Raw genomic sequence first — 15,797 nt, forward strand, 5'->3', positions numbered from 1 at the left:
ATGATGTATTTGTGTTTTCATTTAACATGAATACTCCTTTCTGCAAGGAAACAATCCATCCCTGCAAACGTATATTGCTCCTGTACACACAATAAATAAAGTGGCTTTTATGGCACCTTTACTGTCCTGTGCTCCCTGCTGTTACCACTGCTGGGCACATACAATTAGAGTGGCAGTTAGTCACTAATGTTGTGAATGTAGCACACCCAGCACTCTGACACTGTCAGCAATTTATGTGGAGGTGACAGTGTGGTGTTGGAAAAGACTTCATTGTGAATACCTATGGATGACAATGGGACAGCGAATGCAAAGCATAAAGAAGAACAGGATTAAGGGCCAAGAGATCCTAGGGCAAAAATTCACTCTATGCACCATCATAGAAAATTATGTAGAATGGCAAGCTCCCCTCCTTACCTATTTAATTGATTTTTTTTTTCAAAAGGTATTTGACAACATGCACAGCCACACATTGTGAATACTCTTCAGTCCTGCAATATTGCAGCTAACATCAATCTTATTAAGATGAGGTACAGAGATGGGAAATGTTCTAAGGGTCCAGATGAGTGGTTTAATGGCCGCATTTTTTCACTGCTGTCAGACTGGATAACGTAGTAATATGTTAGCAACACAAACACTGGTAAAGCATGGATAGATGGTAAATACCCAGAAGGCCTAGTTTTTGCTGCTGATATTGCTGTTCTGAAAAACACCTCTGAAAAATTGCTAAGTCAGCCTAGCACATATAGCATGCCAAGTAGAGCTCCAAATTAGTTTTGCTAAAACAAACATCCTGGAAACCTAGACATCAAGCAATAGCATCACACTTGAAGGCAGATACATCAAGAAAGTAGAACAGTTCACCTACCTGGGCAGCATCATAATGGCCAACAGGGATTTCAAGAAAGAAGTGACATCAAGGAGAAGAAAGACATCCACAGTGTTCATTAAGTGTAATGTATGGAAATCTAAGACACCCGGAACAAAATGGAAAATGTTGAAGTCAAACAATCTCAGTGGTAACATATGGCCTCAAGAACTGGAGATTATCAAAATGGTAGAAAATTAGACACCTTTGAAAATAAGTACCTCTAATAAATGCTGGGCATTAGTTGGAAATACTTATTTACCAACGAAGAGATCTGAGAAATCAGCAACCAGCCACTCCATCTCCACCAGAATCAGAAGGAATAGTTGTACTCCAGAAACCAATATGGACTCCCATACAAAGATGTTAAGTAGAAATGAACTGGTATGAGGAAACAGGAGCATTCAAGAAAAACCTTAACAGGGAGAACAGAACAGTAGGGCTGTGGCTACACTGCCCCTTCCTTTCAGAAGGGGGATGCACATGTGGTTGATCAGAAATGCAAATTAGGTGTGGCTTTAAATAGCTTGCACTTCATTTGTGTGCTCACATGGAATCTCAGTTCTGGAAGAGCTGATTTCGAAAGCCAAAACAGCTGTGTAGACAGGGTTCATTTGAAAGGAAACTGATCAGCTGCATTCTGAAAGGGAAGGGGCAGTGTAGCCACAGCCTTGATCTCAACACACAGAGCAAATTGGAAACAGCAGCAGATAAAAGGACTGAAGAGAGTCTCTCTTCTGCCCTGTGCACCCATATTGGCGTGGGACTGATGTGCTGTAAATGCTTTAAGGCTAGGTCTACGCTACAAGATAATTTTGAATTTAAGGCAGTTAGCTTGATTGTACCAAGTGACTGTCTTCATCGTAAATACCATTAATGTAATTTCGGAAGCACTAATAGTGATATAATATCATTCGAACCAGGTGGGTATAGCATCAAGTTCAAATTTAACAGTTTGAATAAAAGCTAGTGTGGAAGTGCCATGTCTTTGAATCAAATTCATTAGCCTACAGAGGCTAACTGGTGCTACTGGTCCTGGCTCCCAGCTCTCTGCCACTCACAGGAGCCAAGAACCTGACCAGCGCAGCAGCCCTGGGCAGTTTCCCAGCTCCTGCAAGTGGAAGGGAGCTGGGAAAGTCTCAGCATTGCTGCACCTTGCTCCCAGCTCTCAGCCACTCGTGGAAATCAGGAAACTGACCAGCACAACACCTGGCTCCCACAAACCAGGTGCATCAGTACTGGTCAGTTTTCCTGATTTCCCCCAAGCTGTGGGAACCCGGGAACCAGACAGCAAAGTGAATACTTCCAGAAGTAGTGGTGCAGCAGGGCCCAGGGGAGGATGCAGAATGGGGGCTCAGGGAACTGTGGGATAGGTTCCCATAATGCATTGCTGCAACTTTTGATGTTTGGCCACTCTGGAGTAGCAGCAATAACTGATCGTGTAGATGTAGCCTAAGAGTAGCATACATGGAGTGTGACTTAAAATTTAGTTGATCAGAGGATTGCTTCACTGCACTATGATCTTACTTCCCTGTTTGTCAAGAGTGTTCTTTTTTAGTTTGTGCAGAGATAAGGAATTCCATCCCCATTGTGGACAAGATACTGACCCTTTTTAGAGAGACACCTACACATCCAGTGTTTAAGCACATATATCTTTTGAAAGATATAATCTGGAAATAAATATATTTTGAAACATTAAACTAATACATGTCTTCGGTCCAAATGTCAGTCTCCTGTGAGATGACTTACTGTTCACTTCCTTTTAATACTGTGTTCTTTTTAAGAGAAGCACAAAATGATCACTACAATGAGATCAGCAGTATGGATGGAAACTCCAGGGATTCAGATTTCTTTCAGCCTCCAATAAAAAAGGTATGAACAAAGTGAGTTTGCCAGTGCAGTTCCACTTGAAGTATAATACTGTAAACTGCATAAAGCATTATCTACTTAAATACATGACGAATTACAGGAATATAAAGCACTAAATACAGCTTTTGACACAGAACTCTCTAATTATTTAAATACCAATAAGTTTTAAAATTCATAATACAATCTACCTGATCTGAGCCACTCCGACTTGTTCATTCTACTCTGTCCCCATTTTTTTTAGCAGGAAACTACCAACAAGGGTTAAAAATTAGCCTACATTTGGCCAACAATATCATAGGTAGTTTGTGTTTATTTGTCTCATTATATTGCAGGTGAAGTTACAGGAGGCTATTGAATATGAAGATTTAGGAAAGAATAATAGCATTAAAACTATTGCACTAAACCTAAAGAAATCTGATCGGTAAGTTCAATGGATGAAAGAAAACAGCAGTTCTTTGGCTCTTTCAACATATTAAAACGAATACAGGTCTCTTTCTGGTCTGTTCAGAACAGACTGTCACTAACCTGCTTTGTCGTTTGCATGGCTTTTGAATGCTTCTAGAATCTGAATTAAAATTTTGAGGAGTAAAGGGACTTTGGTGTAGCGCAGGCACTTTGAAGTACCTGCGGCTGACCCTTGGCTACACACAAGCTGGCACTTGATTATTAATGTCTTGAAACCCTAATTACCATGCCCCCTTCGAAGTTCGTGGCTAGTCTATACACAGCCTATAACTGCATTGCTCAAGTGTGCGCAACATCCATGCAACTAAGTGATATAGTGATTTCAGCCTAACACCCCACCACTATCACACACACACCATGTAGACAGCACTTTGTCGATAAGAGAGCTTCTCCTGTCAACATAGCTACAGCCTCTCTTGGTGATGGATTAATTATAATAATAGGGAACTCTGTAGCTGTGCCAGTGCAGCATTAAGTGTAGACCTGTCCTAAGATCTGCATAACAAAAAATAAAGAAGGGACTATCCCTTCTCATTTTGCTGTCACAGATGGGAAAAACTCAGATTTGTAGGTGGAATTTGGATGTTTATGGTTACTTAAAAAAAAAAAAAAATTCTGAACAGGGGCCTGGTTTTCTTTGTGTGTTTTATAGAGGCCCCCAGCCAAGTTTGTACAGCACCTAAAATCTGAGAAGTGCAACTGCTATGTAAATAGCACTCCGCTGGGAATTAAGTTCTTGCTACTATCATTTTTCTCTGTATTTTTGTTGTTTTTCTCCTCCCTTTTCTCCTCCCACAGGTATTATCATGGTCCAACTCCAATTCAGTCACAGCAATATGCAACCAGTCAGGATATTATTAATTCTTTTCAGAGTATTAGACAAGAAATGGAGGCCTATGTTCCCAGACTAACTCAGGTAGGAAAAATGTATTCCCTCCTTAATACAAAAAGATAACTTTTGTCTAGGTATTTCTTGACGTATTAGAATTATGATACTTATGAAGTTTTGTCCTCAAGATGAACCTGATATTTTAGAAGTGAAGTCTTCAATCAGAACATACAGTTTACCAAAATGAAGTTGCAGAGCAGTGTTTTAACAATATTGTTGCAATACGATGAGTAACTACTAGATTTGCTGGTATTCGTGGGGAAACGTTACAGTTTTCCCATGCTTGTGAGGATGCTCCAAATGTAGTGGTATCAGCGTTGTTGTACTGCACAAGGTAGAAAACAAAACCGCCCAAGGGTTACGTCTACACTAGCCCCTTCTTTTTGAAAGAATATGCAGCACCTCATTAACATGATGGTACCTGCTGCCATCTGTTTAGACAGGGTCCTTTTGAAAGGACCCCACCAGTCTTCAAAAGCCCCTTATTCCTAAAACCAAATAGGAATAAGGGGCTTTCGAAGATTTGGGGGGTCCTTTCAAAAAGGCCCCGTCTACACAGACAGTGTGTGATTCAAAAGCGGCACTTTCGAATTGCCATGGCTGCCATTATGCTAATGAGGTGCAGCGTATTTATGGCAGCGCTTCATTAGCATCTTCCAACCTCGCTCGTTACCATACCCCTTTCGAAAAGAAGGGGCTAGTGTAGATGTAACCGAGGAGACTTAGCTCTGGAGCTATCAGAGGTGGCCCTTACCTCAAATACATAGGCCTTGTCTATGCTACCACCTTCCTTCGAAGGCAGGATGGTAATTAGGGTGTTGGGAGTTTACTAATGAAGTACTGCAGTGCACAGGCAACACTTCATTAAGCAAATTCCCCCCCATGGCAGCTTCGAAGTACCGGCTTGCGTCTAGCCGTGTCTCACCCACTGGTACTTTGAAGTGCCGGGGCAACTTCGAAGTCCCCTTACCCCTTAACGAGTAAGGGGACTTCGAAGTTGCCCCGTCACTTCAAAGTACCGGTGGGTGAGCCACGGCTAGAAGCAAGCCAGTACTTCGAAGTTTAACACATTGAAGTTGCCGCAAGGGGGAATTTGCTTAATGAAGTGCTGCCTAGGCACCGCAGCACTTCTTTAGTAAAGTCCCAACACCCTAATTACCATTCTTCCTTGAAAGGAAGGTGGTAGTGTAGACAAGCCCATAGAGGATTTGGTTCAGTGGCAATATAAGGTCACAGCCAATGGATTTGTGGCTAAAGTGGATCTGCTGGCCTAAAAACCATGAAGGAGACAGAGGCTATCACATCTATGAGGCTACCAAATGGCTGCATGTGTGCTGTGCCCTCAGCTGGGCTGAGGCAGCAAGTTTTCTTAACTTTCCTGTCACTCAATAAATTCACATTTGGCCCTAATTAAATCACCACAATCATTTGCATATCATAGAACTAGTAAAATAATGAGGACCAGTGAAAATTTTAATTCTTCTGTTGTCTTATTAAAAGATTGAGTGTTGGTGATCTTGACTTAAAACCAGTACATGCGCCAGTTAGGCAATATCTTGTGTATGTTAAGAATTCAAAGTAAAGACATCAGTTTGAGAGCACTACTGGTGGACAGGGGCTACCTGTATTTAAACATGAGTTGATATTTAGTAGAACTACTTGTCCGATTCTCCATTGCATTAAAGGGGAGATTACTTTTATACTTGCAAAATTATTTCAGTCTAAAGTTCACCAACTAATATCCTGACTGTTATTTCTGAGCCATTGTATTTCACCAGTTTAAGATTTGTTTTTCCAAAATGTGTTAAAATGAGTCACTGGGCAAACTGATACAAAAGGACTTTATTTTTTAAGGTTCTTTCCAGTGGTGCTGCTACTAGCACCATCACAGCCCTGTCACCTGGAGGAGCACTTATGCAGGGTGGGACACAGCAAGCCATAAACCGTAAGTATTTGTATTGTAAGTTGCTTGTGAGACCGTATCAACAAGATGGAGTGCAGGGCATTTTTTCTGTGTACATCAGGTTATACTGATGAACAACTGCAGTGACATTCCTTTAAAAGTTATCAGGTTGAAATGATAAAGAAAAAATTGTGAAGGAAAGTGGCATAGGAAGGCAGGGATAAGTACTGGGCTGAAGGAAATGGAATTAAGATAGCTAAAAGCAAGCAGTTTGACTGACTCACAGAATATTAAGTTATTTAAAGGTAAGACCATTTTACTTCTCCATCCAAGGCCCCATCTGTCTGTTCCTAACCTGTTTGTAGATATGTTGAAGCTGAAGTGGTCATAGTATAGGATAGCCACATAGTATAGGAGAGCCTTTTCCTCTAACATCTATGCTCACACTTGGGTGTTTTCATTTCGATACCTGTTGTATGTATTCTTCTCCTCTCTTTGGTGTCCCCTTTTTTCCCTAGTTTCTGCAGTAGTAATAATGAACCCCAGGAGAGAAGTGCAGGTGGCACCACCAGCAGTAGTCTCAGATACTAATTATAAACAAATGAAAACTCAAGGCTTTAGCACTATGGGCTAAAGCTCAACAATCCCAGGCCTTGGAAAGCATTCCACAGTGAAAACACGTAGGGGTAGCTTCTTGGCTCTTGAGTTTTCTCTGCCATTTTCAAAATAAGGCTTCATTTATTCTAGGGGAGCAAGATTTAGATTTGATTTGGAAACAGACTGCATAACCAAATCTATCTGAAATAATTGTATGCAGTGTAGTTGTAGCTGTGCCAGTCCTACAAAATTAGAGGAAAGGTGGGTGAGGTAATGTCTTTACTCGACCAGCTGCTGTTAGGGAGAGGGATGAGCTTCTGAGCCACACAAAGCTCTTCTTTGGGTCTTGGAAAGGTACTCGGAGCATTACAACTCAATAGCTTAGCTGTGACATTCTAAATACATTTGAAGAGCCGTGTAACTCAAAAACTTGTCTCTTGCCACTACAGGTTGATGCCATGAAAGACATTACCTCCTCCACTTTGTTTCTGTGAAATAATTGCTCAGTTTTCATTTTTCCTATGGATTACAGGGGTATAATTGTTCTACACAGGCCCTCTGTGTCCACTTTAGTTCTGCCCCTTCTAATTGATCCTACTTACACCTCCTTGAGCTCCTAGCTCTTTGGCATTGCAGAGACTAACCTGTGTCCCTGCAAGGCCCTGCCTGCACGCTCACTTCCCTGCTTAAGTTACAGGAAGTAGGATGGAGCCACAGTCAAGTAAGCACAAGGGAAGTCTACAGTGTATTTGGAAAGAAATGAAAAGGGGCAGTAAAGGGTGGGAAATGACAGTGTTTTCCCTCCCATACTGTGTGTGGGTTTTTTTCCCCTCCTTTGTTTCAGCAGACTTTTCTTCCAACTCCTTAGTTTCACCCCACTTTTGCACACCCAACTCTACTCTTGGGGCAGGAGCTTAGAAGGACAAGTTCCTCTCCCCTCAGGAATGCAGAAAGGGTAAAAGTAAAGATGAATTAGCAGGCATTGTAAGTTGCTCTGTAAGATGGATCTCCCTAAAATGGCAAGGGTATAGTAAGACATTGGGGTACTGCAGAGAGCTTAAGTGAACAGTTTTGGTGTTTGGAATAATGTGTAGATTGTTGCTTACAATTGTCTACAAATCACATTGGGTACCTCGTGTCATAATTAGGCCATGCTTGGTTTCAAGGCCTTTAATGAATTGAAGTCCGAACAGCTGTATTGTTTGCAGTCCTGCTGTCATCTTTATAATATAATATAGCCAAGTTGTTAAGTTACTGTACATTTTTATTACATGATCACAGCTGTTGCCTTTTTTTTTGGGGGGGGGGGTGGCTACGCAGTGTGATATCTCTTGGCATGTGCACTTTGGTGTGGGAAGGACTAGGGGATGGCTTTGGAGAGCTGCATGTATGTGTATAATGGAATCAGACCATGAGTGGGAGGTTTTGTAGTCAGGGGAAGGCAATACCTTCCCAAACTGCGTCACACCTGTTGCTGCCCTTGTTCTGCAGGGAGGAAAGGGGGCAGGGCTGAACTGCAGCACCTGCTGGCCTCTTAGAGCTCTGAGGTCATGCTGCCTTGGGAGCCAGTGGCCCCACTGTGTGTGTGGGGAGACTGGGAGGCCAGACAAAAGTCAGTGGCCACAGTGGGGGCGGTGGAATGGGACTGGGAGTGCTCGGCACTGAGTTGATTATGATAGCGTTGCAAACTTCTGGTTGGGGTAGTACTCATGCATCTCTTACCCTCTGCCTTACTGGAAGAAGATGGAAGAGGTAGCAGCAGCAGCATTGGTAACTACTAGAGATTTTTTGGGGCCCTGTTACCTCCAGTTGGGTGGGATTTACACCCTGATGAATGTTTACTTTGCTACTAATAATCTAGAAAGGTTTACGTGTAGAAAACGCTTTGTTCTTAATCTTTTAAATGTGCTATGCATAATCTCTTTTAAGAGACTGATAAATAGACTAAGGTGAAATTGTGTAATTGACACTATGTATCGACTGGGACAATACAGTTGTTTGAGCACTAAATTGCTCCTGTTACAGGTATCACACAGCTTTCTCTATGATTTAACCAGATCTTTTATTACTTACACATTACACAGTTGAAGTAACAGGTCTTTTAAACATGTCCTTTTCCTGTTGCAGAGATGGTGCCAAATGATGTTCAGTCTGAACTGAAACACTTGTATGTAGCAGTTGGAGAACTACTGCGACACTTCTGGTCCTGCTTTCCTGTTAATACACCATTCCTAGAAGAAAAGGTGAGAGATTTATGGTATAAAATTACCTTTACTAGCAAGTTGATCTTATAACCACATATGTGCTGTGCAGTGGTACAGGTTGAAACTCTCTCGTTCAGAACTCTTAGGACCTGACCAATGCCAAACAAGAGAACGTACTGGACAACAGGAGGTCAATATTGTCTAGCAGCATTACGAACACTTCCACTGCATACTGGGCTCTTAGAAGATATTTAACTCTACTTTACGCCTAAATAACAACACAGAACTTAGAGAGCCAGAACTGGTGGCTGTAAACAAACTTTATGGGACACTTGGCCACAACAATGATAATTGGTCATCCGGCTGGCTAAAATCATGCCGGACTACAGATGTTGCCACATGAGATTTCCCAGACTAGAGAGGTTCAACCGGTATTAAAAAAAAAACCCCATGATATTTACTCAGCAGATCTGCTCCCTCTGTGTAATGGGAGCACGATCTGTCCGTGCTATTGCCTAAAACTGTTTTTTACTGTCCTGCTGCTGTTAACTTTGTGGCAATGATAGAGAAGGAGGATCTGAATTCTTGTGGCTCATGACTTGTCAGCAGAATCATTACCTGTATTCCAGTTGTAGAATCCCAATTACCGGTAATCAGAAAATATAATCTACCATGGATCTAAAAATGAAGGTAACAGTGGTAGACAGGAGCGAACTTGTCTAAACTGAATAAGTTTAGTATAGTAGTCACTCACACAAGCATCATGACATTCTACTCACTTTTCAGGGTATAACTGCACTTCAGAAAAGTTAGCATATGGGACTAGGAATGAGAAACAAAAACCAGGATTCTTCTACCTCGGTCACACCCCTTCTGTTTGCTATGGGGCAGGTCATTTAACTATTGTGCTGTAGCTTCGGATCACATAAAGTAGGCTACTGTGTGAAATGAAAATATCTGTTCAGATCTCTTAGGCCTTCTATTGCAAAAGTTTTAAAAAAAACAAAAACAAAACAAACTCCAAAAGTATGCTGCTGGCTTGAAGCAAAGAAATATAAATGTTAAACGTAGTATTGCTGACAGATATTGTAGAAAATACTGCAGAAAACTTAAAGCATATTATACTAACAATTCAAGTTTTTCAGTACAGTAAGTACAACCTAGCAATTTTTTTAAATATGTATATTTACAGTAATGCTAGGTACTAGCTGCAACGTATTTCAGATTGCAGGAGCTATTTTCTAAAAGTAAAGTTTCACATACAGGAATTTGTACACTTTTCTCCCATTGATTTCTTCCAGGTTGTGAAAATGAAGAGTAACTTGGAAAGATTCCAAGTTACAAAGCTCTGTCCATTCCAAGAAAAAATTCGGAGACAGTATTTAAGCACAAATGTAAGGGGGAAAATATCCTAACTTTAATGATTTTGTGTGCATATTGATTTTTTTTTTAAATATTATGCTCATATATCACTGGCTGGCAGATCCTGGTCTCCTGTATTGGGGGGGAGGAGTAATTTATTCTATTAATTATACATCTGATTCTTAATTTTTCTTAAGTGTTTCCAAAAAAAAAAAAAGGTAGCTGATGAATGTCTTACATACTGAAATTTTCTGCTTGTATGGTCTTTCAAATGGGTAATCTGATTTCTCAGTAACTGGATGAATGACCTGTTTAGCTAGTTTACAATGACAATTCAAAGTGCTTTTACATAAGCACTTTGAACAGCAGTTGTCTGCATAGTTTCCTTTGAACTAGCTAACTGCATATGAACTGTCTTTTCTGCAACTCTTGACCAATAAAATTTTGAGGCATTTGGTAATTGAAACACTATGGCCAGTTCTCCTTTCACATCACATACCCTGGTGCAACTTCCCAGGCTTTACTGGAGTTACTCCTGATTCCTCGTACTGAGAGAAAGGAAAATCAAGCAGATGTATCTTTGGTCAGATTAAGGGCACATGTTTCTCAGATACTGGATCTCCTTGTTTTATCTTTCAGTTGATAAATCATATAGAAGAGATGCTGCAGACAGCCTACAATAAATTCCACACATGGCAGTCCCGACGTATGCTGAAGAAAACGTGAAGACTCATGCTATGGAAGGTTGGAGAGGGAAATCTGCAATAGCAGTAGGAATACAACCTGGAAAATGTGCAGCTCTTAGATATTGCAGGTACATCTGTGGATTCCTGGAAATGTTGCTAACTGAACTTGCACGTTTTTTGGAAAAGGACCTGTGATTAAACTTGAAGCTAGGGAGAAATTAAGGAAGAACCAAAACAGAAGAGCTGAGAGGCAAAAAAAAAAAAAACATTTAAGATGCTGTTTACTGCAGTTACTCAGGAACTGCTTTTGATTTGCATAAAGAGCTGCTTTCAGAAATAAACTTTAAAAGGGTGTATTAATAAAATCTGAAATTGTTTTTGTCTAATTTTTTAAAAAGTGTATGGCACAGGGTAGAACTTAATTTTCTTCACTGGATTCTGGCATTTTATTGAATTCTGTTTGTACTTACTGAAACTGAGGTTAACAATGACATTCAATATAGTGAAGACTTTTTTTTGCTTCAACATCTAAAGAAACTAGCTGTCAGACAAGCTTCTGCCATCCGTTGCCTCACAAACTGGAAGCAACAGATATTGCACTGAAAACTGTTTGTGGTTTGGAGGCCATAAAGGCATGGGCGGGGGAAGGGCACACTTTTGCCTCATGTCTCAGATTTTTATGCAGAATATTTTCAGCCATCAAGTTTGCATGTTTTTCCTGTAAGTGCAAGGGTTTTTTAAGGTGGCATCTGTTTTCAGAAGGAGAGAATGCATTTTTAAAAAATAAAGTTTCTTACTAAAGAACTAGAAGAAAAGTCACTTATTTTCATCTCTTAGAAGAAGAAGATTTCTCCTAAATCTGCTTTTCTCCACTCTTCCTTGTTGACTGTTACACTGTTTTTGGCGACCAGATAATCATTGCAAAAGTGTGAAAATTGTGTGAATACACAAACTCCTGAGAGAGATCTGGAATCCGTGCCATACTTTGTTCCAAACAGATAAACTGTGAGTTGATCATAAGACCTACCTGTCTTGTATTAAATAGATACTTAAAGTAAACCTGTTTTATATTAGTAGATGCAGTTTAATGACACACTGTATTTCATTGTTTCATTTTGATTATTAACAGAGCCAGTGGTATGGGCTACTGAGTTTTTGACTTGGGTTAAATGTGACTATTAGAGATGCATTTACTACATTGAGACAAATCAGAGTGACTTCCAAGTCCTGACAGTATGTGTACGTACATACGTATGTGCGCACGCGCATGCGCGCGCGCACACACAGAGAGAGAGAGAGAGAGAGTAGCAGAACTCTGCCACGTTCTGCTGTTGCTCCCTTTTGAGGGGAGGGGGATTTTCTCATTGACCAGGTCAGCTACAAGCTCCTTGTATACAGTGATTTTGGGTTGCGTGGTCTGATAAGGGTTTTGGTCCAATGAGAATTTGTCCTTGTCTGCACTGATGAAACCTTGTTTAGAAATTTAATAATGCACTGTTAACCTATCTTCCCTCAATCTGCCCTTGCAGATAAGTGCATGTTTTCTGCTATGTGGTAATGAATATGGTTCTGCTACCATACAGACAACTGGATTTAGTAAAGGGAACAGTTTTTCTAACCTTACGTTATGAGATGCATAGAAGGAGGAAGAAGCTGGGGGAGCCATCTTTCTAAACATGCAATGTGCACGCTCTGGTATTTTATGGGCCTACTATCTGCATGTAAACAAAGTAACCTACTTCTTCACAAACTAAAAGTAACCCTAATTCATGCCTGTTCTAATTCCTCTGGATGTTAATGGGCTCATACCAGGAAAATATTTGACCTACAATAGTTGTCTCTAACATAGGCCATGTTCCTGGGTCCACAGCTTGTTTTCTAAGTAGTCACAAGAAGAGCCGTATACTCCAAAATAAAGGAAAAATAAGTGGCAGGTTTTTTTAAATTACACTGCCTTTTTCAGTGGGGTATCTTTCATCTGACTGGATGCTGGAATGAGAAAAACTGATAATTATAACTGTCCCTGAAGCAATGATCAACTTAACCAAGATTGCAGTAATTTATTAAGCAGTCACACTGGTTTTAACATTACAGAGGTAGGGTTCTGAACATCAAATTAAGACAGCATTAACGATTCCTGCAAAATGTTGTTGGGCAAAAGCTTTAGTAAATTTTACTTCATGTGCACTCTGTCCATGCACTCCGGTAGATCCTGGCCTTGCAATCATTGTTTGAGGGAGAGATGTGTTTTTTACATGTCCTTAGGTTTACATATATACCAGGGAGCTTGATGCTACTAAGTGTATAGTGGACTAATAGAACATGTGGTCTGAAGAAATGCTGAAGGCAGCAGTTCTATCCAGGAACAATGTGAACCAGGCTGCTATGCACTTTGCATATTGCTCTGTCAAATACTTTGGCAATAAAAAATACAAGCCCCCGTAAACTAAGGGATGCAGTCATTCTCTCATGCAAACTGAAATATTCCTGCTACCTTTCTCCCTTTTCTCTCCTGCCAGCATTGATTTCAATACTTTTGTAGCATGGTCCAAAAACAAAAAAACAAACCAACAAACAAACTTGATAATTCCTTAAATGTTTTGAAAATGAATCATTCACTACCTTGCATTATATGGTAATTGGAATTTTTATACTGACTTGTATTTTTAAAGGAAATTCATACAACTTGTATCACTGACGTTGATTCAAAGTATTTGTAGAATAAACCCTACTGAATTCTGCAGTTAAGTCTTCTCTGATGCTTCAGAATGTGTATTTTGTGATGTTCAAACAAATATAAAAGAAAAACCAACTCTATGGGTCAGTGGAGCTGCAGGGGACAAGATCAGCTATCTTCTTGGCAGTAGAGCGCTTTTCAGAAGAGGACCCAATAGTAGCTAAAGAATCCTCTTTAGTCTGTCATGGATGCATTTTTTGAAATTCCTTGTTGAGTTTTTAAAGTTAGAAAGCATGTTTTCATTTATGCAATAGTAGAGTACAGTCTTCCTATTGCTGCTCTGTCAGTGATTTTTCAAACAGTTATACAAGAGCTATGGCATAAGAGGGTATTGGTAGTATGTCAACTTGCTTCCCTCAAGTCTTGTAGCCTTGCTATAGTATAGAAAGACCTTACCATTTATATGTATCACCTTTAACTACCAAAATACTGTGCAACTGGGCATAGTGTAAAAATTGTATCATCTCGCACTTAAATGCAAGCTTTGCCAATGTGGAAGATGACAGGGACTGAACAGCAGGTATTAACCCTAAAATGAGATTGGAAAGGGAAGAATTTTATCTAATGAATTCTTATGGCTCCAGTGATTAGTTACATTGGAATCTGACAAAACAGGCCTAGTGTCATGGGACCTTCAATGAGAATACGGGGTTGGGTCTTTCAACCTGAGGCCTTACTAAGAGGCTGATGCTATGCTATTACCAAAAGCATTACCCTAGCACTGGACCATTGAATCTGAGGAAAGTGTATTATTTGTCCTATGGACAATGTTACTACTTCTGCATCCTGTGAGTTTTGTTGCCCAAAGTCTGACCCTTCTTCATGTGGTCCCCTGCAATTTCTAAACTGTCCAAAGTCATAGAGTTGTACTGTCACATCTGTGTACTGGGCTTCTTGTAATATAGAAAAATGGGCATTTTTAGGCCATAGTCTACCTTGATTTAAAATACAGTTGATCTAGGTTCTCTTAATATTAAACATGAAATAAATGTTACATCTTTAAAATAATCACTTCCATGGGTGGTTGGCTATACGCAAACCCCTTCATCATGTAGAAAGTGAATCTTCTCTAAAAATCCTCTCAAACAGGTATTTTTGTAACATGCCTAGAAAGTCAGCGCATTTGGGCTATTTTAGATCAGAGGAAGAGGATCAGAATTTGAGCCCTTCCAAAGAACCCCTTGCCAGTCCTCTTTCATAATGAGTTTCATTTCCCCTGCTAATCACACCTGTGGCAGAATTACGCAGCCAGTAGGTGAGTCCTGGGCTATTTAAAGCTTACAAATCATAACCAGCCCCTAAAATTCCACCCAGACATAAATCTGCCAATGGAGATTCTAGAGCACTGGTATTACAAGTGCGCCTTTCTCAGCACCCCAGAAAGGAAGCTACTGTGTTCTGCAACAACTTCACTCTCCAGCTCAGTTTAAGGTGGAACATATAAATGGCCAAAATGTGTTATTTCCAGTTCAGGGGAATTGCAGATTTGGTCTAATCAAAATGGAGGCAATTATTTTAAATATTTCCCATGAACCAGAAATCTCAAAAAGAAAGAGTCATTTTGGAGGCAGACAGGTGATGTTTCCAAAACTGAGTTTTCTCCTCAAGTTCCTAATAGCTTCTGAGGGGAAGTTACGTCTGTTTCATGAATGACGGGGGCAGGGGTAAAAATGACATCAATTTCACTCAACAACTAATGGAGCTACCAGGGTCAGGGACAGCCCTGACGTGCAGACTACTGTGGGCAGGCACAGCCAGATTCTTGAGCCAGTTGGTTCCCTGAACTGGAATATCATACGGTGGGACTTTCACAAAGCTATCGACCCTGGAAAATTGGGTTCCCTAGCAAGTTGCCAGGTTTTCCCTAGAAACCTGCTTAGCAGCATGGATGAGGCTGGAAAAGTGTCAGTATCTTAGCTAGAGGCAGATCGTAAAAAGGTGAGTGGATCATTATAGGTTTTACCTCCCTGGTCCAACACCCTCAGGACATGACCACTCCCGAAACGGGTAATTTGCTGTTACCAGAAAGGTCAATGCTGCGTGCTCTGCTGCTGGACTCTGGGCCTACTCCCAGTCACAGTCCTGACCCCTGGGCTCTGTTCCCAGCTGTTGGTCTGGCAACATCCATGGTTCTGCTCCATTTTTTTTTTCCCCATACAGGGTCTAATCCCAGAGCACTCACAAGGTCCCCAGTGATGCTGGACCACAGATGTTCCTGGA

The 15,797-nt window shown here is 40.7% G+C and overlaps 1 protein-coding gene across 1 annotated transcript in view; it reads left to right on the forward strand.

Moving 5' to 3' along the window:
- Nucleotides 1-13,576, forward strand: part of GTF2H1 (general transcription factor IIH subunit 1) — a 40,986-nt gene extending 27,410 nt beyond the window's left edge. Inside the window, exons 9-15 of the mRNA XM_074997774.1 lie at nt 2,650-2,737; nt 3,067-3,155; nt 3,998-4,115; nt 5,943-6,033; nt 8,716-8,831; nt 10,094-10,186; nt 10,794-13,576. Coding sequence (XP_074853875.1) covers nt 2,650-2,737; nt 3,067-3,155; nt 3,998-4,115; nt 5,943-6,033; nt 8,716-8,831; nt 10,094-10,186; nt 10,794-10,880 — 682 coding nt within the window. The 3' untranslated portion in view covers nt 10,881-13,576. The remainder of the gene's footprint in view (nt 1-2,649; nt 2,738-3,066; nt 3,156-3,997; nt 4,116-5,942; nt 6,034-8,715; nt 8,832-10,093; nt 10,187-10,793) is intronic.
- Nucleotides 13,577-15,797: the final 2,221 nt, after the last annotated feature.

Source organism: Carettochelys insculpta, chromosome 6, assembly GCF_033958435.1.
Source record: "Carettochelys insculpta isolate YL-2023 chromosome 6, ASM3395843v1, whole genome shotgun sequence".
Taxonomy (NCBI): Eukaryota; Metazoa; Chordata; order Testudines; family Carettochelyidae; genus Carettochelys; species Carettochelys insculpta.